Source organism: Epinephelus fuscoguttatus, linkage group LG12 (assembly GCF_011397635.1).
Source record: "Epinephelus fuscoguttatus linkage group LG12, E.fuscoguttatus.final_Chr_v1".
NCBI lineage: Eukaryota > Metazoa > Chordata > Actinopteri > Perciformes > Serranidae > Epinephelus > Epinephelus fuscoguttatus.
Window position 1 is genome coordinate 19,673,033 of NC_064763.1, and position 20,854 is coordinate 19,693,886.

The window sequence follows — 20,854 nt, forward strand, 5'->3', positions numbered from 1 at the left end:
GAGCTGATTTACAATCACAGTGTGCTATAAGTTGTGGTAAAGTCTTATTTTATAACACTTGGATTTGCAGTGAATTACGGTAAATGTTGCTTAGTTTAGAAGTAATTAGCCTTGGAGGTTATGAATTTGTCTTTGCCAAAATCCTGTAAGATGATCTACACAGTACATCATTAAAGGTGCAGTTCACAGAAGAAAAAAAAGCCATGCAATTCCCATGTAAAGATGATGGTGAGGATCATTTAATTATTTTATAAATACTTCTTTCTTTATTTCAGTATACAAAATAACAGTATGTACATCCACACAAAAGTGGTTTACAAAAACGCTCATATGCTCTGAAAAATAGAATATATTTTGAACTGCATGTCAGACATAAAGGAGATAATGCACCATTTCACAAAGTCCTTAATGCTCTTCTCTCAATCCACAGGGATGCAGTCATGTCAAGATCCACACAGGACACATGGTGAGAGTCCAAAAACTCAACCACAAAAAAAGTTCCATGGTTAAAAGTACTTGAAGTTCCCTTTGTGTTCCTTTTTCCCCCCATTGTCCTTTTGCCGCAGAGGAAAAAAGTCTTAATAGTACCTTAAGAAGTACCACGTGGATCCATCAGAACCCTTTGATTTCCGTGGAATGAAGCCAAACACAAGTGTCTGTCTAGTGAGGGGAAAAGACAATCCCTCTCCTCCAGCATAAAATCCAATATTATTTCTTTTTTATTAGAGATATAATAAAATAGACTTTCAATATCCCTGTTAAGGGGATTTATAATCATTAACATGAAAAAAAGGAAATACCCAGGAGGACGGCGGTCTTCACGTAAACCGGCACTGTTGCCACGCTCTCCACGTCCCGGTTTGTGAAGCAAAAAAAAAAAAAAAGCTTAGAGGCCCAATTGGCAGTTTGGAGATACAAAAATGATACTGACACAAGAATAGACCACTTCTCGCTGAAGATACACATGCTAAAGCTTAAGACAACAGTAAGCCTTCTTGGTATTGTAGTGCTTTGGTTAATCTGTAGCCTCGGGCGGCTGGGTGCGAGTAGAGGACTGTAGGTGGGGCTCATTTACAGACGTATCTCTCCACGATCCGCTCGCACTTTTTGCAGGTAACGTAGCAGCACCAGTGGTACTTGCAGTGGCAGCGCTCCACCAGCTTCTCCGTGTAGGGGTTGTATCCACGCCCACAGCACATCAGGTCACAGCTGTCACTGCCGAGGGAGGTTTTGTTGCACTGCCTGAAAGCACCAAAGACAATACAAAGGAAAATATTAGTTTTATTTTGCGTTATTTTTTGCTTCAACAAGATGGAATAAATGGAGGAGCATTTCGGCCAGCTATGAACATAATTTCAGTTTAGTTTCCTTCCTGAGACAATTAGGTTTACAGCTTCTCTCTAAAATATTTTCACTATTTTGCAGCCGTTGAACAGCCCACAATAGTCCTTTAAAAGCACTTGTTGGTCCTGTGTGCCTCAACCTTTTGTGCAGTCCTTTTTCCAAACATTTTTTCCCTTTCATTTTCTTTTTGTTTCATCGTCTTTGGGCTGTGGATGCTCATTTCAGAAGCCCGAGGCATCCTGAATGAGCAGAGAATAGCCCCGTCGTAAATCACACTGAATACACAGGGCTGCCCTCCCTTTCTTTAGCTTGACCTCTTCACATAATTGCATTGTTTTATGATGGCAGAGCGTTAATGACCAGCATGGTGAGGGAGACACTGGGGCTGCTGCGGGAGTGGAGGAGAAGGAGGAGAGTTACTGCGAGTGCAAGACAGGTTTATTACATCAGTGGGAGCTGGGAAAGAGACAGAAACCCCACACAGTTAATGTTTAGTCAGGAGCGAGATCTTGTTATATCACTGCTGCGCTGTAAGTAGAGAAAGAGGACAGCAGTGTGCATTCTGCAGCTCACATCTGGTGGTTTAAGTGGACGCATAGTAATGTAATTTAAGACTAAAGCACAGGCTTCAATAGCATGTCTCTTCCCAGGGCCATGACACAGCTTTGCACCAGTGATCACATTTTATCCATTAGGAACTGCTGCTAAAATTTACCTGTCCCAGATTCTATCATTAAATGTGCCGCTCTCGAGTCTCGTGAGTTAACAATTTGGACAGCAGAAGCGTAAAAACTAATAAAACCTTTCCTCAAGGGGCCGTCAGTGAGCGAGAAGTCAGCGGTGAGATGATTATGGCAGAAGATATATTGAGCATGTGATTGAATGCTGTGACGCAGTGAGGTTTGAGTATCCCTCCACACACATATGGGTATAATCGATACCCACGCACGCACACTCACGGTTACTCATACACAAACAACAGCGTCACACGTTCGTATAATAACAGCAGCAAAGAGGGCGCCTCGTGATTTGGCAAAAGCACTAATGTTGCAGACATGTGTGTGGCTGCTGCGTTATCAGTGAGTGCTCAGTGACATGAAACATGTCGCTGGTTATCTGTGGAGTGGCCTCTGACTGAGGGACACATGATATGACAGTCATATGATGTATGACATTTATAATATACAACAACATCATGTGCCATTTAGTGGAGCTTCTTATCCCCAGTGACCTACTCAGCCATGATTGCTGGCTGTTGACACTGAAGCATGCTAAAGTACATGAAGATGCACAAAAAGATTTATTCTTATGCCTCTGTTAGAGAAAAGTTAAATGGACTTGCAGTTGTATAGCACCTTTCTAGTTTCCTGACTACTCAAAGTGCTTTTTTACACTATGAGTCACATTCACACACTGATGTGTGAGGCTACTGTACAGGGTGCCACCTGCTACGCAGCCTTAACACACTCATACATCAATGGAACAGCGATCGGGAGCAATTCTGGGTTCAGTATCTTGGGGACTGAAGGCTGGGGATTGAACCGCTGATCTTCCACTTGGATGACCTGCCCTACCTCCTGAGCCACAGCTGCCTCTAAAGGGACTTAGAAACTTAAAGGGTAACTTTGGTATATTTCACCCTTGAGTCTATTTTTGTGCGTGTTTTTGTCATGTTTTTGTGTCTACATGATTAATGGGAACAAGAATTTTTTAAGTTGGTCCAGCACTGAGGAAGACCTGCAGTGTAACCGCTTGGGGCATGTGCACACCGTCCACTAAAAGTGCTTGTTTTTGCCACTGACAGGCTCATTTTGTTATTCTAAGTGTCCAACAACTTACCGAAGGGATCCCTACAGAGATAGACCTTTGTGTTAAAGAGAAGGGTCCTTTTTATTTAAACAGAAACAACCCCGAAATTGCTATCACCAAAGCCACCAGACTCCATTTTAAAAAACAGCACTTTTACAATCGTAAAACACACTTCATTCAAAATTGACAGAAACAAAATGAAGTCCTAAAACCCATCCTGGTTCATCTGTCCACTGTTCAAACAATCACCAACTCTGGTTTAGTTGAAATAAACCCTTAATTCACCCAGTCAGATGTGTAAATATGCTGTCTTTAAATGGAGTCTCACTGGTGGGTTTGGTGATGTGATTTCGAAGGTTGTTTCTGGTTAAACAAAGAGGATCTCACTCTTTCAAAAGGGTCTAACTATGTAGAGATCCTTTCCATAATGTTGTCAGACACTGTCAGTAGGGCTGTAACTAACGATTATTTTCATTGTCGACTATTTCTTCGATTAGTCGACTAATCATTTTACTGAAAAATGTGTTAAAATGTTGAAAAATGTCTGTCTCTCCCAAACCCCAAAATTATGTCATCTAATGTCTTGTTTCATACTCACGCTAAAGGGTTTTAGTTCACTGTCATGGGAGAGTGTGTAAAGCTGCCAATATTTGAACATAAACTGCAATAAGATTATTTTGGGGGACTTTTATAATACTTTTCTATGAAAAATGACTCAAACCGATGAGTCGACTACTAAAATAGTCACCGATTATTTTAATAGTCGATTAGTCATCGATTAGTCGACTAATCGTTGCAGCCCTAAATGTCGGACAATAATCTGATCCTGTCAGTGGCAAAAACAAGCACATATTCTGGATGTAAGCTGATGGTGCCCACATGTCCTAAGTGGTTGCATTGCAGCATGTTTTCTGGCTGCCAGCTGCAGTGCTCCTAATCAATACTGGACCTTATTTAAAATTTCTTGTTCCAGTAAGTCACGTAGACACAAAAACATGGGAAAATATGGTCCAGGTTGAAGTATCAGAAGTTATTCTTTACGCAACCACAATAGTCATCCTCATAATTTGCCTCCCGATCCACACATCTCAACACAACCTGTTCTTCTCTGCAAAACATGAATGAAAAATAGTGATAGTGCTGCATAGTTGTACCATATTTCTCCAGCCAGATCTCAGCCTGAGACAGACCCTCAGACAATGGGCTCCTTTCCTGCCCACTTACTTCTCACAGAGCACAAAGCAGCAACATGTAGCACTGTCCCAACTAAAACACTGGGGCTGAATGGTGTAAATAAACCTTTATCTCAGGGGGGCTATTTCCCCATTTGTGTGGCCCTCTCCAATCGATATCAGCTCGAGTGCACTCAGTCCTAAGAATAACGTCATTAGATAGCGGGACAACGACTCCAGTCACAGGGCCAGTGACACATGCTCAGACAAGTCACAGACAGAGTACTTTCAGGGTTGTTATCAGCCAGCCTGCAAACTAACTGGTGCCACCAGGCAGGACGGCACTTCACTAAGTCAACATCCTGGATGACCAGACATTCAGGATCGGTCGCTTCCTATTTGTCAGCCGTGCGGGTCTGTTGCTGATATGAGTCGTGCTAATAAATCTAACACCAGACAACAGAGAATTATCACTACCACCACATATCCCCCTCTTTCTCATGCACGCTCACAGTCAAACACAGTGATGTGACGCTGCAGTCTCACCTGTCCTGTGTGCCAACAGAGCCCTGTTTGTCGTTCTTAACACAGAAGTCCGGGGAGCTCTGCAGGTAGACCAGCTCGTTCTCCCTCACAGGCCTGATGTCAATGTCTTTGGGTACCAGCTGCTTGCGTGTCCCCATGGGCCGGTGAACCACTTTGGTGGCAGACAGGTACTTTGTCTTCAGGTCCATGGCGATCTCCCTCAGGTCTTGCAGGCCTCTCCAGCAGGTCCTTATGGAGCAGGAGCCGGACACGCCGTGACATTTACACTTCATCACCAGCGCATCTCTCAATACCTACATCAGCACATGGAGGTTAGACAGTACTCAGGCATAAAAAAAAAAAAATTTTCGCAAGCAAAATATGTCCATATTGCTTACTTGTCTCCCAACTTCACTGTTGTGTAGGTGCATCAGTTTGTTGGCATGTGAGCCTGCGCGCTTCATCTTCATGGGAGCATCAGAGAACTTGGAGCCCATCATCAAACCGTAGTGCAGGTTGTCAGCGCAGCCGCCCCAACGATAGCCTGGCTCTGGGATCTCCGCGGGGATAGGACCACACGAGCACAGCCGCAGATCTCCAGAAGTGCACGCCCGTGCTATGGTGTGACTGATGGTTGCTGCGGACAGGGCATAGACAAATGCAGCCTCTCTTGTTCCTGGTAAAAAAAAAAACAAAAAAAAAACAGAAAAAAGAAACAAATTAAATAAGTAAAAAAGAGTCCAGTGCTAACAAATTATAGTCAGCGGTCAGTGGCATTTATCAGGGCTGCATCCAACATTTATTCTCATTATTAATTATTTTCTTGGTTAATCAAGAAATCTTTTGGTCTGTTTTAACATCAGGATAGAGTAAAGTTTTCTTTCACAATTTCCTAACACCCACAGTAACATCATCAGATGCCTTGTTTTGTCCGACCAACAGTCCAAAACTCAAGTTTGCTATCACACAAGACAAAGAAAACCAGCAAATGCTCTCATTTTAGAAGCTGGAACTGGTAAATGTTGGCATTTATTTGCTTGAAAAATGACTTCAACAATTAATCGTTTATTAAAATACCTGTATTTTATTCTTCTGTTGACTGATTAATCGACTTATCGTTGCAGCTCTTACAGTTGTTCATAGCAAAGCGCCTGCAGATTCAAAAATGTAATACTTGAAATAATATTTGCTTAATGTAAAGAGCTACCAGCGCAGTGTGTGAATATTTTTCTCTGATTTAAGTTTAGTGAGATTAGTCTTTTTTGTGTGTGTGCTTTCCTGCAGTTGTCAGAATACATTCCGTTCGCAGTAAATGTTGCATCGTCCATTTCTGCAAACCACAGATATGTAAAATTTGTGCATTATTATGTAGTGAATATGTTGAAACTTTATGTTTGCTTTATATTTTAACAATGTTGTTTTGTGGTTACATTTAGCTACAAAAACCACTTGGTTATGTTCAGTAAAACATCATGTTTTTGCTTCACAAACCGCCCGCCTATGACCCGCTAAAAATGGTTTTGTTGTTTGTTTGTCTCAAACAGCGGTCGGCAGTCTGGCAGCCATCTCTCCCAGGTGTCACACCATCCAACATCCCCTCCACCTCGGGACTATGTCACTTTAGAAACATTGATAGAATACGTATGAAGGAGAAAAATGTAACTGTGGTTTGCAGAGACGTACATTGAAAACATTTTCCTCTGGCGACTTGGCTGCAGAATATTATTATTCGCCAAAATGTATGCGGAAGCGTGTGATGGTCAGCTTAAATTTAAAAAATCCCAAATGAAAACACCCTTAAAAAATTCTCAAACCACTTCTGCTGTATATTCATCTCCTCTGCTATCCATTTATCCTCCAGTTCCCTCTGTCTCGGCAAAAAAAAAAAAAAAAAAGAGTGCACAAAATGAAACTATCAAACATAGTTCCAGCCCATCACTGCTCGGGCTGTAACGCAGAGTGAGCACTGATGTAATTGGTGGTGATGTGCGTACACAGAAAGCACATATGTTAAAGGCCGGGGAGCAATTGGAAGTAAGGGAAGAAATCATGTATGACCGTGGGCTGGTTAGATCAAAGCCATCCCTGGACAGAGATGAGCCATTTCCTGTTCGGAGCAGACTGTTCATTTGGCAAATGGCAGCCATGTCTTTTTCTTAGAGGAGCGCTGCACCGCTCCCCCCACCCAAAACCCTGCAACTGTCTCCGGCTAACTCAAGGTCCTTTTTGGCAATAAAAACAACAAAAACCAGACGGTGACGCGAACAGGCATGTGGAGTTTGGAAATAAGGAGACAATTTTTTTTTCCATACAGAAAGTATGCATTTTGTTTGTGGGGGTCATTTCAAATAACAGCTTCAGTAAAAGTCCCTGGTGAAGGCTCCTCGGGAAAAAATGATGGTGTCATTTGGCTGGCAGTAGAGGCTTAAAAAGATGAGGCATTAAGTCGTCTTTAAACCAGAAATCTTTTTTGATTGGTATTAAACCAGAAGTGTACTTTTTGTCATATCTCGCAGATGCTTTATTCTTTCATTCCAATATTTCATGACTTTGTCGATCGGTTCCAGTCCAATTCCGCCTATGCAGTTTTAATAGATTTAAATATTTATTGAGTTAGTGTTTGCCATGTGTCCTAATTTAGAGTATCACACACATTATCAGTGGGGGTGGGGCACTCTGTCAGTCATTATGAAGGAGACAGACACAGATTTGCTCATGTGCTCTGTTGACAATGTTATATACTGAGGGTCAGGGAAATAATCGATATAGCATAGCACTGTCATCTTTTGTGTATTTTTAAATAATATAAACTATTAAATACTGCAAATAAATTAAGCTTTTGGCAGCCTGCTAGAGTAGTGGTTCCCAACTGGTGGGTCGTGGTCCAAAAGTGGGTCAGAGGTCGATTCTGAATGGGCCGCAAGTGACTCGCAAACATGTCGAGTTTGTAAAAAAACACACTTTATTTTGAAGTAATTTCCGTCACAGAGCTTTTGTTGTGAAGTGCCATTTCATGCTGTAGAGTGTGTGACTAAAGGACAGCAAACTAGCTTGACAACATGGCCAAACACAAGTATGACGCTGAATATATTAAGCTGTGTGGACCTTGAACTAATGACTGAGGAGAAATCTGGACCCTGTAGCTGGACCAGTTGGGGACCACTGTGCTAGAACAATAAATACAATAGCTTTTTCAGTCTCCTGCATAAATTTTGCTGCCATTAAAGTGACTGAGGTGACTGGATAAAACTGATGTTGACAGTTTTCCTCTGAGGACATGATTTGCAGCTGTAAAAAGGTAATAAATTGCAATATATGATATGGTAATACTCTGCATATTGCAATAAAATTTAAATCTTGGATCATGACTTAAGTATCCTATCGTATGGTGATTCCCACCTCTAATAAATACTGCTACTCCTACAGTAAGAAGATGTCAACTAACTCTAACTTAACTGTAATAATAATTATCTGTTGTTACCCTTTAGATTACATTATTTGCAAAACTACAATGTTTTGAGGAGAAATAGGTCAACATTTTCTTATAATGGTTGTTTCTTTCAGTAGGCCCTCAGGGGCCCCAGATGGTAGTCCCTTGTATGTTATGTTCATAGGTGTAGACTAAAGGAGGGATGCAGGGGACACGTCCACCTCAATATTCACAACATGAGCATTTGTCCCTCGAGTAAAACATGAAAGTAGCAGAGGACTATTTTTTTTTGACAAAACTAAAGATATTTACACCATAAATTTCATATAGAGAACACACAAATCAGTGCATTTTGATTCACCAGATGGCAGTAAATCAAGTGTTTGATGCTGGCGGGGGACCCCCCAAACCCCCTGTTTAATTTGTATCTCCCTCAAAGTTAAACTAAACCTACACACTTCAATATATTGGATGGATGAGGGTTTATATGTACGGACAAATCTATTGTGGCGTCTGAGCGCAGACACTGTTAAACAGCTGAGGATCATTTCACCAGTTACTGTAAACTGAACTGCAATACATGCAGCACTTCATGACCTCGGTTTTGGATATTCACTGAATGTCAAGCGTGACCGTAAACATCAGACTCTTGTGGGGAAATGAGGAAAAAAAAAAAAAAAAAAAAAAAACTTGGAGCGGCTCTTTGGAAACAAAAGCGTCCGTGCTGTCATTCCAAACAATTTATGACCATACCTCGGTCGAGGTCTGGCCGATACTTTGGAGCATCGATGGGGATGTCGATGGAGGAGCAGTTCCAACGCATGTCAGAGAAGGTCTTCTGGCATGTTTTCTTGACTTCTCGGGCGGCTGTGATAATAGTTTGCATGAGCTCCAGGTTGCTGCGGCACAGCTGAGCTTGGGAGGACACCAGGCCGGGCAGCAGCTTACAGTGTTGGGTCTGGTTGATGTGTAAAGACGTAGGAGTGTGTGATAGTGATCTGCAAACAAGAGGAATTGATTAGTATGCATTATACAATATACTTATTTTCTGGTGTTGACGTTGTGATGATTTCTTAATCGTGTTTCTTTGTATTATGAGTTGTAAAATCAGGTTTATGCGCCTAAGAAAGCTGTGAGTTTTAGTTACAATTGTGTGTTCGCGATTTCAGTTTGTTGTGTTCACACATTTCAAGCCTCTGAGATGCATCAGAACAAACAACTGAAAAATTGAAACAGATAATGCTTCAGGCAGGGAAATATCTGTGGCATGTGTTGCAGAGAAGAGCCATCTTATCACAGTGAAGAACTTGAAGGAAAGTCAGCTGGGGATTCATAAAATATAAGTGACACGTTCTTGGCACGGAGCTTTTCTTTTGTTAAAGCACAGAGGAGGCCTCGAGATAGTCCAAGAAAATATTTTAAAATAACCCGAATAAATTCAGATCCACAGTCAGATGAGAAACTGCATCGTTCCTTTACGTTTGCATTCTGCACCACAGAAAGCGTCGTCCTCCAGGCCTCAGTTTGACATGAATCATCAGTGTACGGGTTATCAAAGGGTGCACACTTTTGATTTAAACATTTCAGACTTATTGAGTATTAACTTAATAGAGAAACCACAGGCGGAGCAGGTTAGCTCTGATCTCCACTCTCTGTGTCTCGCACTCTGCTCAGAGTTCGTGAGAACCAGGCAGCACCGCCTGCACCTTGGCCTGTTTTGCATTAGGGGGCCGTGGGGCCGCCACTCTGTGCCCAATGATAAGCTGTGACTCCACTGGGCCGGTGGTAACCCGGCACTCACAGGTGTTTACAGCCGCATCTGTTTTGCATTGCACCGTTGTGCATTATCAAGACTGAAGGACCTCTAGCTTAGATTTAGCACATGCCATCCAGGCTCTCATGGGCACATCTGCTTAAGTCTTCCCACTGTGAGTATTACAACACTCTGATGAGAAGCCATGGATATTTTTGGTGAAGCCAACGCAGAGAGTTTTCGCGGTGATCTGACATGAAGCAGAGGGATAAAAACTCAGATAAAGAAATACACAAGACACACATGAAGAAAACCTCAAAGCGTTTATGGGTCGACCAAACAAAAGCGTGCAAAACATCCAATTGAAACTCAAACAAATTCAAAAAATAGCAACTTGGGAATTTTATGGACTTTCCAAAATTATTGCGAAAATTATTGTTTACTTTTACCCTGCCATAAAAACAGCGTGCTGTTCAGTGCGAGCAATCAACATTTGTGTCAACATTTGCAGCTTCCCTCTGCAGCACACTACTTTTACACTAACCAAGGCCTAGCTAGACTACACACACTGTCACTGTCTGCGCCACCGTGACGCCTCCTCATCTCCATCTCAGTTTCTCTTCTCATCATCTTATTACAACACAGCAGGGGGTGCATGTGATCTGAGATCTTGGAGCTAAAATGCACACGCCGTCTCCTTTTACTGAAGACACAGTATTAATAAAACAAAAAAGGTTTCCGCTCATAACTTGAAGACCTGCCAGCTAATCTACTGTCCCCTTCATCAGACGCACATGTACAGAACACATAGCCTCTCCCTTGATCAGAAGCAACACGAGGAATGCTGGGGGCCCTTTTCAAAGCTGCCACGGGGCCCTCCACTCCATAAAACACTGAAACATGCAGAAAAGAGCTGCACAATATCGCATATCTTCACCACGTCATCTGTTTGGACATTGTTCGAATGCGAGGATGGTGAAGAGGCCTAAAGAATGAGACGGCGCCACTCCTGAGGATACTTACAGCCATTTGATGCCGGAGCAGACCTGAGACAGCAGCAGAGCCGTGAGCACACCAAGAGGCAGGACATGAGAGCTGCTCCTCATGGTTGGACAGGGGCTCCGGTTCACACAGGACACAAATACAAAGGGCTGTCGGGGCTTCTTGGCTCAGACTCAAAAGTCAGCTCTCATGGCACGGCCTCCTCTTTGAAACCCTGGAATAAATAACAAAAATAATATGAATGACCATGCAGATTTTAGGTAGTTTTTTCTTGATGCGTTCATGAAAACTGTGAAAGTCTGAATCATTACAAGGCTTTTGAGAAAGTCATTTTAAAATCTGATGAGGGAATATTATTTTAAATCTCTGTCTGCAATCTCAAAAAATATGCACGCATTACGTAACTAATAACTAAAAGATAGAAAAAAATTGAAACTAGCAAAACTGTTCTACTCAATGGACTACATATACAGACTATGACAAGCGTTCACGCACAATAACAGTAAGTAGTGAGTAAACTTAATTTATAAATTGCCTTTCCAAACCAGAGTTAAAAGGCGCTGTACAAGTGCAACAATAAAGAGTGTGCAAAAGGCAAAAACACAAAACAACAAAAACAACACAGCACTTCAACCTCCTAACACACGTGTGTATGCATTTATTTAATCATTTATTTAACCTTTACTTAACCAGGAAGTCTCATTGAGACTGAAAATCTATTTTAAAAGAGAGACCTGTCCGATAGCAGCCGATTAAAACACATTTAAAATGCAACAAATGCAAAAGATAATACAAAAATCCACAATAAAACAACTTTTCAAAGATAGAGAAGCAAGCACCACATTCATCATGATGCCCTTAAATTCATCGATGGATATAAGTGTTCCTAATTTTAGATGTTAGATCAGAGTAGGAGAATGCAGTTTCCCCAGATCTGTTAAAACCCAGGGTACATTATAAAGTAACCACCTGGAGGAGTGTAGCTGGTAACTACCAGAGCTGACACACAGAAGGGTGCAGAGGTCGGACGGAAGTTTGCCTAACATTGCTTTATAGGTAAAATATACCAGTGCTGCTGTCTGCGAGTGGTCAGTGATGTCCAACCCACCAAATCATAAAGAATGCAGTGATGAGTAAGGGACTTTTCATTTGTAATAAAATGTAGAGATGCATAGTACACTGAATCAAGGCTACGTAAAATTGAGGTTGCATGTATATACAATATGTCACCGTAATCAATCACAGACAGAAAAGTAGCTTCTGCAAGTTTTTCCTTAGCACTGAAACACAAGAAATTTGCAATGAAACCTGCGTGACAAAGACATTTTTAGGAATTTTTGGAGGAAAAATTACTTTTTGCTTCTTTCTGTTGTTTTGTAGTCACCCTAGAATTTACAGTAACAGTCATGAAAGCTGGTTGTTACACAGCTGTACTCAGTGTCCCATTGTTTGGCGCTCACTTAAAATGATTTTGCTCAACTTTAAAAGAAGCATGCAAACAAAGAAAAAGGGCCCCCTTTCCTCTGCTTCATTTGCACCTCAGCCTCTGTGTGTCACCTGGTCGTCCTCTCAGCTCCACATGGAGAAATGCAAAGAATTTTACATTTAGAGTGACAGCAGTGGGATCAACGCGCAGATCAACGCAGTAATCTGCAGTCAGAGCATCAGGAGCATTATCTGATAATGAGCTGCCGCTGATAAGCAATCTCTTTGAAGAGAGCTTAAAGTGAGTGCATTCAAACTACAGATAAAGGGCTTTTTAAAAAAAAAAAAAAAAAAAAAAGCACGAGTTCCGCTGCTGGCCTCTGATTGGCGGAGGCGCTTTCGAAACTGTGTGATATTAATTATTTAAATGAGCAAACACATTTCACAACTTTTCAAACACTTTGGATTCTGAACTTTGAGCTAAAACATTGAAATAAAAAAGGATATTTCCTGAATATAAACAGTCATATCTGTTTAAACACATTTGAGGCCTCAAGTGGATTAACTGGTTAAATTTACATTTGGCCCAAGTGGGCTAAAAGGCAGCTCCTGTTTCCCTCCTGGAAGATAAAGGCTGATAGCGTCACACTCACACCATCCGATGTGTGTCTCTCATCGAGCCAAGATAAGCTGGGCAGGGTGCACCAAGTGGACAATACATCATATTTCCTACGATCAACAAGGAGTTTATTAGCGGGGATTAACTAACAAGGTCGGGCAAAGATATCTTTATGAAATACTAATGTTGTTTGCAAGAAAACAGAAGTGTTCAGAATGAGAAAGTCACTTTAAAGACAGATTTCTTCAGACGCATTTTGCGCTTAAGCGTTGATAAATGAAATTAAACCAGCTCCTATCTTAAAGCAAACTTTGCTGCCATTCTTCCCACACTTTCCCCTAAGCAGATAACTCCTCCACAGCCAAACTGTGGCGACAAACAATCAGCTTTTTGTGCGGTACTTACTCCATAATCCTAAACCTTTGTGCGTAAAGACGCACTCCAGTCCCAAACTGCCGCCTACAGCCAAACAAGTTTCCCCTCACCTTTGCGTCGGCGCTCAGCTCTCACCGTTGAACAAAACCAGACAAGTTAAAAAGAAATAAAAAAATCTCAGCAGGTCGGAATATCCTTTCAACCAGACGCAGGAGTAAAATCCAGCATGGGGTGGTAGAATAGCTCCGGACAGGTACGCATGGTGTGTGTGAGAGCGGTGTCGGTGTGAGAGTGTGAGTGGGACACAGACACAGAGAGGTTGGAGTAGAGGAGAGTGAGTGAGCCTTAGTGGGGGCAGACTCAGCTTTAAAGTACCCCTGCTGGCCTGCTTTGATCTCACTGCTGATGTCAGACCAGCATTAGCATAAGAAAGCACGCTGCACCGGGACCACAGCGCGCGCACACACACACACACACACACACACACACACACACACACACACACACACACACACACACAGCCAGCTACTCGGAAATGCTGCAAGTATCGCAGTTGGGTTGATAACCTAGAGGAAAGTACTCTGGAAAAGATCCATAATATTCCCACAGGGACGCGGGGTGAGTTATAGCGTGTCTGTGATGATGAAGAGTCCACACAGTGACCTTATTTTAATGGTATTTTTATAGCTGCTCTGGTATCAGAGGCTACTCCCATAAAATGCCATTACAGATTCCTGAAGTTCTCAAAGGACACTTTGTAGTGACCTTATCATAAATAGTAGCCAATACTTTAAATATTTCACCAATCACATGGCTGTACAATATTACTGAGATTAAGCTGCTACAAATTTATAAAGCCCTGGATTATAATAATTCTTAGACCAAAATTATCTGTGGTTTTGCAGTCATCTTCAGAAACAGTTAGTCCTTCTACTTTGTGCATTGCTAAAACAAGAATAGTTATTTGTTATAAAATAATGAGAACTAAAAAACTGACAGCATTAAAGTAACACTGGTGTTAAAAGGCTACAATGAGACATTTATGTATTTTAAGTGATTATATGTATTATAAAGCATCTAATTCTTAAGACAAAAACCATTAAATTAAACAAGACGTGCTGTATCGGCAGATTTTTTAATGCGGATTTGCATGAAAAATACAAAAATAATCAAATCCTGCATCTACAATTACTGAACATTTTGATGCCCTATGTTTTGTGTCCAGATCCCTTTAGAAGCAACATGTTAAATTCAGATGTCGTTATATTTTTCTGTTGCTTTTGTGCACTTGGAACAACTAAAAAGTTCAGCAACATCTGGGCTGTAAAACTCTTCCCCGCACGGTCTCTCCTTTGAAAGCATATTTCCTTCATAACAGACAGTCATAGTCACGGACACACCCTTTTATCTGCACTCAAATGTCATGTATTTTTTGGATACAGTTTCATTTGATATTGGACTAATTTCCCATTTGAAATATAAACGATGCTCTGAATTCCACCCTCATTTTATAATAGTTACAATATATTGCAATGCAATGTGACATGATATTGTAGTGAGTACACACCTGCACACACACACACACACACACACACACACACACACACACACACACACACACACACACACACACACAACATGTTTCCTTTAAAATGTTTTAAATAAAACCTTCCTAAAGTTACATAGAGTTTTTCTGGCTGATTTCCTCAAAAATGAACCCACACTGTAAGTGATACGCCGCAAAGCCAGTTGTGGGAAAGCAATGTATAGTTTCCCTGAGAATCTGCTGTACCTCAGACGCTCACACAAAGGCAATAGTGAGCTGTTGTCCAGACCTTGACCTTGCAACTGGTATAACTAACATGGCTGGCCTCATGTGCTCGCTGCTCCGCCGGGAACAGCAGATCAGGTGTTGTCTTTGCTGTGTGGAGCAGACACATTTCCAGACCACAACAAGCCCCTCGACCTCTGGGAACGCCCGGCTCTTGTGTCTAAATCTGTTGGCCAAACAGGGCCCACTGTTACGTTTTACACGCAGTATGATAGCTCCGTGTTTACAGTGGAGCTGTGATCCTGGTTCCAGAGAGTCAATGTGTTTTACATGGCAGTCAACTGCGAATGGGCACAGGTCGGAGCGTGTGTGGGAGTCGTGGAGCTTCCAGCAGGACCGGGCCCGTCTACAGAGAGACTTTTTACACACAGGCTCTCCATTCCTGAGCTAGGATCAACACGCAGCCCCTTGATCTTCACATCTCACCTTCCAAGCAACACAGAGGTGGATGGGTGGGGGTGGGGGTGGGGGGGGCACCTTCTGAGGGAGGCAGAGGGGGATAAGCGAGCCACTGGAGTCCATGATAATGAAATAACTCATGTCACATAACGGAGCTGAGTTATGATACATAATCTACATGCGGGATCAAAACCAGCTTTACGGAGATAATATTACAGTTACATTTTTCTTTTCAACTGTCACGATAATCAGCTTTGGACATGGTGGGATTACTGGTGATAAAACATACAACATGTCTACGAAAAGATGTCCTGTTATATAGACAGTAAAAACATTTCCAAGCATTGCAATTTTTTCTAAGTCACTATTGTTTAATCCAGATGAGGTTTGAACCTGAGCTGAAAGTTTATTTTCAAATGAATCTCAATAAAGAATTAGATAAATCTCTTTAAATTCTGGGATATCAAGACACCAATGAAATATTTCAAGAACCCAAAATGTAAATATACATAAACACAAACTGCAGCTTATTCATCTGTGGTATAACACTGCTTTTGCAAACTGTATATCACAGTTCTTGTGTTACAAAAAGGTTGTCGAAAAATATACAATTTCTAAATTGCCTGAATGAAGAATAGAGTTAGCCCAGCTCTGGATGAATACAGTGTCAATCCTCGGGCTCGCAGCATTGAGCCATTGTCCTTCAACTCTCAAGAGGGTCGAGCCAATATCACAAATCTGGAGGCTCAGCGACGGGGGGAGTAAGGACACTCAACTTTCACCCAGGAGGATCAGAGCCTGAATGGGTGCAGAGTTACTATTATGCCCCTGGAAAATACTCCCATGCTCCCATCAGCATAAACCCAAACCGGGCTCCAAAGAAAGACGATAAAAAGATGGTATGTTCTCGAATGCTGAACCTTCATTACACAATCGGAAAAGCTGCCCTCATAAGCACAGTGGCATGTTTTTTATTTTTAAATGTAGTCCCTTTTATTTTGTCAATTTTTGATAAATTGACTCGAATATGCAAACCACAATGATAAACTAATAAAGTTAAACTCTGATGAGGTACGTTCGGTTTGGCCTGTTTTGTATTACCGACGAAACGCATCTGACCGTAGATAAATTTCCAATCAAAATTAGAACCAGGACTTTGATTAACAGACATCATAAATACAATAAAAGCAAAAACTTAAAAGGGAAGTTTCAAATGGAAACAATCAGTGAACCATGTCCGGAACGGTTAGCTTTCATTTAGGCTCTTATCTCCGACCAGACAGTGCTGGGCTCTGCTGCCAGCTGATTATTGACAAATAACAAGAACATCATGGATTCTCAGCAGAACTCCTAAAGGGTAAAATCTATCAAATGAGGCCCGCAGAGGGACGGTGACAGCTTCGGATCGGCCACGTGAAAATCCAATCACCCTCTGGCGTCCCTCCTGTGCTCACAGTGGGGATCGCACCAGAAACAACAAGCTCCGTCCAATCCGTCTGACTGGACCCACGTCTTTGTATACCATTTGTTTATAACCTCTGTCTCTACTGTGCTTTGAGGACAGAGGCCTTTCAAGTGACAGATGGGTGGCACCTTTGAACACGTCATGTGGTCCCTACAGGAGCCGTCACCATGAGCTGTGTGTTCACGAAGCCCAGGAGTTTACCAAACCAGCGCTGAAGGATCATTCCCGAAAAACAGATCACCATGGCTGTTCTGGTTTGAGCTGCTGGGGGTGTAAAAGTTGCCTGCGTTATGGGTTAACCAGCCAAGAGAGGAGTGGATTCCAGTAAATAATTAATCACATTGCAGTCCTGTCATATCAACAGATTATCGTAAATCTGAGTTAAATGAGTCCATTCGCTGCATGGAAATGAAGTTTAAAGGGAAAATCCACCCTAAAACAGATTGATTTTTACATCTGTTTACTCCACTGATTAAGTCATTTTAACACGTTTTAACTACTGACACCTAAGTCGGAATTTAGATCAAGACATTAATTGACGTTGCCTGGGTCCAGACCTTTGAATCCACCCACTCCAGAGACTCATTCGGAGTAGCAGGCCTGCAAAAATCATTCGGAAGAAACATACTGACCTGGAAGAGATTTAAAATGACCACAAAGAGATGCAAAACAGCTGCAAGGAGACACAAAGAGACTACAAAGAGATATAAACAACAACAAAGAGATGCGGGATGACTACTTAGAGACACATTACTAAAAGACACTCAAAGTAGCTACAGACTTAAAATCTCTACAAAGTGACACAAGGCCACTCCAAAGAGACTAGAAACGACTACAGAGACAAAACAACTACGAAGACACTCAAAATGACCACAAAAAGAGACAAAAGAACTTCAAAGAGACACTAAACAACAGCAACAAGACTTTAAACTACCACAAAGTATTTGTCTTGCTCCTGGGTCGGAGAGGTGGTGGGGCCTTCTGCATGTCAGTGCCTACAGACCAATTGTCTCATAGTCCGTCCATGGCTGCTCTCTCAGCTGTTCTAAATTGATACATAGACCGCATGTCTTCTCAATACTGCCCACGACATAGTTTGTTTTATTTCACTCTGCTCTTAAAACCCCAGAAAAACAGGTATGTGGACATGGCTACGCAAAAGTGTGGACATAAAATGACTTTACGTTCAGGCAGATGGGGAAAACTGAATCTCCCTCCCCCACAGAAATCGGTTAGATTAGACTGACGATGGAAACAGAGTGTAATGACTTAACAATTCTGATATCAGGCAATATCTAATGATGTCATCAGGTGACATGATTTGGATTTGTTTCACTGACACATAGTTAGCAACTGTATTAATGGAGAAGTCTTGTCATCCAGTAAATGATATATTTGAAAGATGTGTCTGTCTATAATCCACTAAAATATCTTGGGGATTAGTTTTATTATTTACTGTCTACGGAGCAGCTGCATGACTCGTCTCATGACATCATCACTGCAGATTGTCTCTTTGCTCTTCATCTGGTCCAAGACGTTTATTAAAACTGAGCCAATACATCACTACAAAATTAACACGTGTGAATTATATCTTGAGGTCTATTTTATTACACTATATGTAGCCATATCGCTGCGTCTGAAGAGGTGTTACCAAAGAAGAGCAAAAGGTGTTGAGGGCAGAGGGGGCTGAGGTGAACCATGTGGGTGGGGTGATGACTTCACCAGAGTCTGGGGTGCTCTCCGCCCGCACCTCTTGGTAAACATAAAGCCAAAGAGCGATGGAGGAATCGAAAAGGACAGGCACCAGCCCGGCTGCAGGCCTCTAAACAGTACAATAGATAAATTGTGCAGATACATCTGGTTCTTATGAATTTGGCCCTTTAGATTGTGGTTGGTGGAGGCGTGAGAGCACCAGAGCATCCTTATAAATGATTAAAGCTTCCTTCTTTAGGGATTACAAAAGCATTTGAAATTCCAAGCCGTGTGCCCGTTGCTCTGTTAAAGTATTACAGGACCAAATCAATAGATGCTTTTGCACCAGTCCAAAAAGGGTGCTGAGGATTTTTTTGCAATCAAGTAAACCTTGTCAGCAATCATAAAATAAATTGTAACTGCATCACGATCAGAAAATCTCTTACACACCTCAGTACTGGTTAAACACACTCGCTGTAGACAATCCGTCACATTTTACTTACAATCCTTAAGCTTTACAATGGCAAGTAAAAATGAAGTGCTCTTTAAGCGTACAATCAACAAGTTGACATCTGAATAATTCAAACCAAAAGTTTTGCTCGTAATACTAGGAGGATCTGAATTCTGGCTTGTGCTGCCAATTTTCCCTGAAAGGGAACCTTGAAATAAAATCCACTTAAGCCCTGTGTCTTCCCCTCCAGAGTATAGTTAAATCCTGGCTGTGTATGGACATGATTACAGAGTGCCACGGGTCTTACATCAGTGCAGAACCTTGACTTCCAGCAGGAAGCCTGGTGCACGGGTCAATTATGGCAATACCTTGTTTTGCTTTAAGATGGAGGATGTGTTCTTCATGCTCAAACACACCGGCTGCACCTGAGATTTAAACTAACAAAGCCCACCTCTTCGTCGAAAGTGTAAATAAATAAAACACAGCTTGTTGGAGGTATATAGCTCTTGGCCGCGAGTGTAGAGAAGGGGTTATTACGAGACAATGCTGGTGTGCTCCTGTGCTGCACATGGCTACGCTGAGGCCTGTGAACAACACAGATCCGTTTGCTCAGCAGCTGAGCGGGGGGACACGGAGATGCTCCTTTCACACTGAGCTGAGCACCGACAATCGGGGCTTTGTCAGGGAGGCATCTGCTATTCCGGCTTACAGGAAGAATACATGTTTCTTTAAAAAGTGTACTCAGTGGGGTTATCAGTGTTAAAGATAAGGTGGCTTCATGTCAACAAACAAAGTCTATGTACTGTATGTGGAAGGGTTTTAACAGCAGCAGTCTTTGTTTTCACGAAACAAGTAGGAGAAAACAGGAAAGATACTTCAGTTTAGTCCTGGGGATCATGTCTTTAAGTGACTAAAATAAGCCCTGGGGTAATGAGTCAGTTAACAGCACCAATTTACTATCAGCGGAAGAAAGCTACTGCAGAAAACTAGAATGAACCTGGATAGAGATTCAAATAAGTTTTTAATAATCCCATTTATTACAGGTGTTTGTCAGCTTTAAACCCAGTTTAGCATTTGGTGGAGCATTGCCATTGGCCACAAGTACAAAAGAGTAATTACTTAGGGCTTAAATAAAGCTGTAACACAAACGCAGCTACAATACCTTGCTTTTCTAACTGTCAGTACAGTAGCTGTTATTGAAATTCCTCTTAAAAAGGCTTATACACCAGACTGGAATTCACAGCAAATAATTGACAGGAAGGCCAGACTCCATGCCACAGCAAACCCACAGAATACATTTGTTCTACGAAATTACATATTAACCAAATCACAATGGTAACAATGGAGCCCGAAAGCCACGAATTGCATTACTGACCAATACTAGTCAAACCTGTCCACCTCACATACCCAGCATTGCACAGACCTTAGACTTTATTTGAAGATAAAAGGTAATTGTAAAATAAATATTTACCAGGTGTCTTGAGATAATGTAGCGGTCGTATGACCTCAGCAACCCTCCCTGTAAAGCCACATCCGTGTTGATCAGTGAAGTGAATCATGCA

At 41.8% G+C, this 20,854-nt stretch overlaps 1 protein-coding gene across 3 annotated transcripts; it reads right to left on the minus strand.

Moving 5' to 3' along the window:
• Positions 1-296: 296 nt before the first annotated feature.
• wnt11 (wingless-type MMTV integration site family, member 11) lies at positions 297-20,813 on the minus strand. 3 transcript variants are annotated; one of them, XM_049593177.1, is made up of 6 exons: positions 20,764-20,813; positions 11,057-11,249; positions 9,034-9,278; positions 5,249-5,526; positions 4,872-5,164; positions 297-1,242 (listed from the first exon to the last, which is right to left on the minus strand). In XM_049593177.1, exons 2-6 carry the CDS (start codon positions 11,137-11,139, stop codon positions 1,068-1,070), a joined length of 1,074 nt encoding a protein of 357 aa, XP_049449134.1. In that variant the 5' UTR covers positions 11,140-11,249; positions 20,764-20,813; the 3' UTR covers positions 297-1,067. The 3 variants fall into 3 exon arrangements, with proteins under 3 accessions (XP_049449134.1, XP_049449133.1, XP_049449132.1); XM_049593176.1 differs by lacking the exon at positions 20,764-20,813 and adding an exon at positions 13,485-13,808; XM_049593175.1 differs by lacking the exon at positions 20,764-20,813 and adding an exon at positions 13,565-13,807.
• Between the last annotated feature and the right edge of the window lie 41 nt (positions 20,814-20,854).

Bases quoted from the DNA above. Each gene is read 5' to 3' on its own strand.
- wnt11 (XM_049593177.1), bottom strand. From the start codon at position 11,139: ATGAGGAGCAGCTCTCATGTCCTGCCTCTTGGTGTGCTCACGGCTCTG. The intron at 5,527-9,033 runs GTATGGTCATAA...TTTTTTTACCAG, and splicing joins TCGGCCAGACCTCGACCGAG to GAACAAGAGAGGCTGCATTT. The intron at 5,165-5,248 runs GTAAGCAATATG...GTGCTGATGTAG, and splicing joins ACAGTGAAGTTGGGAGACAA to GTATTGAGAGATGCGCTGGT.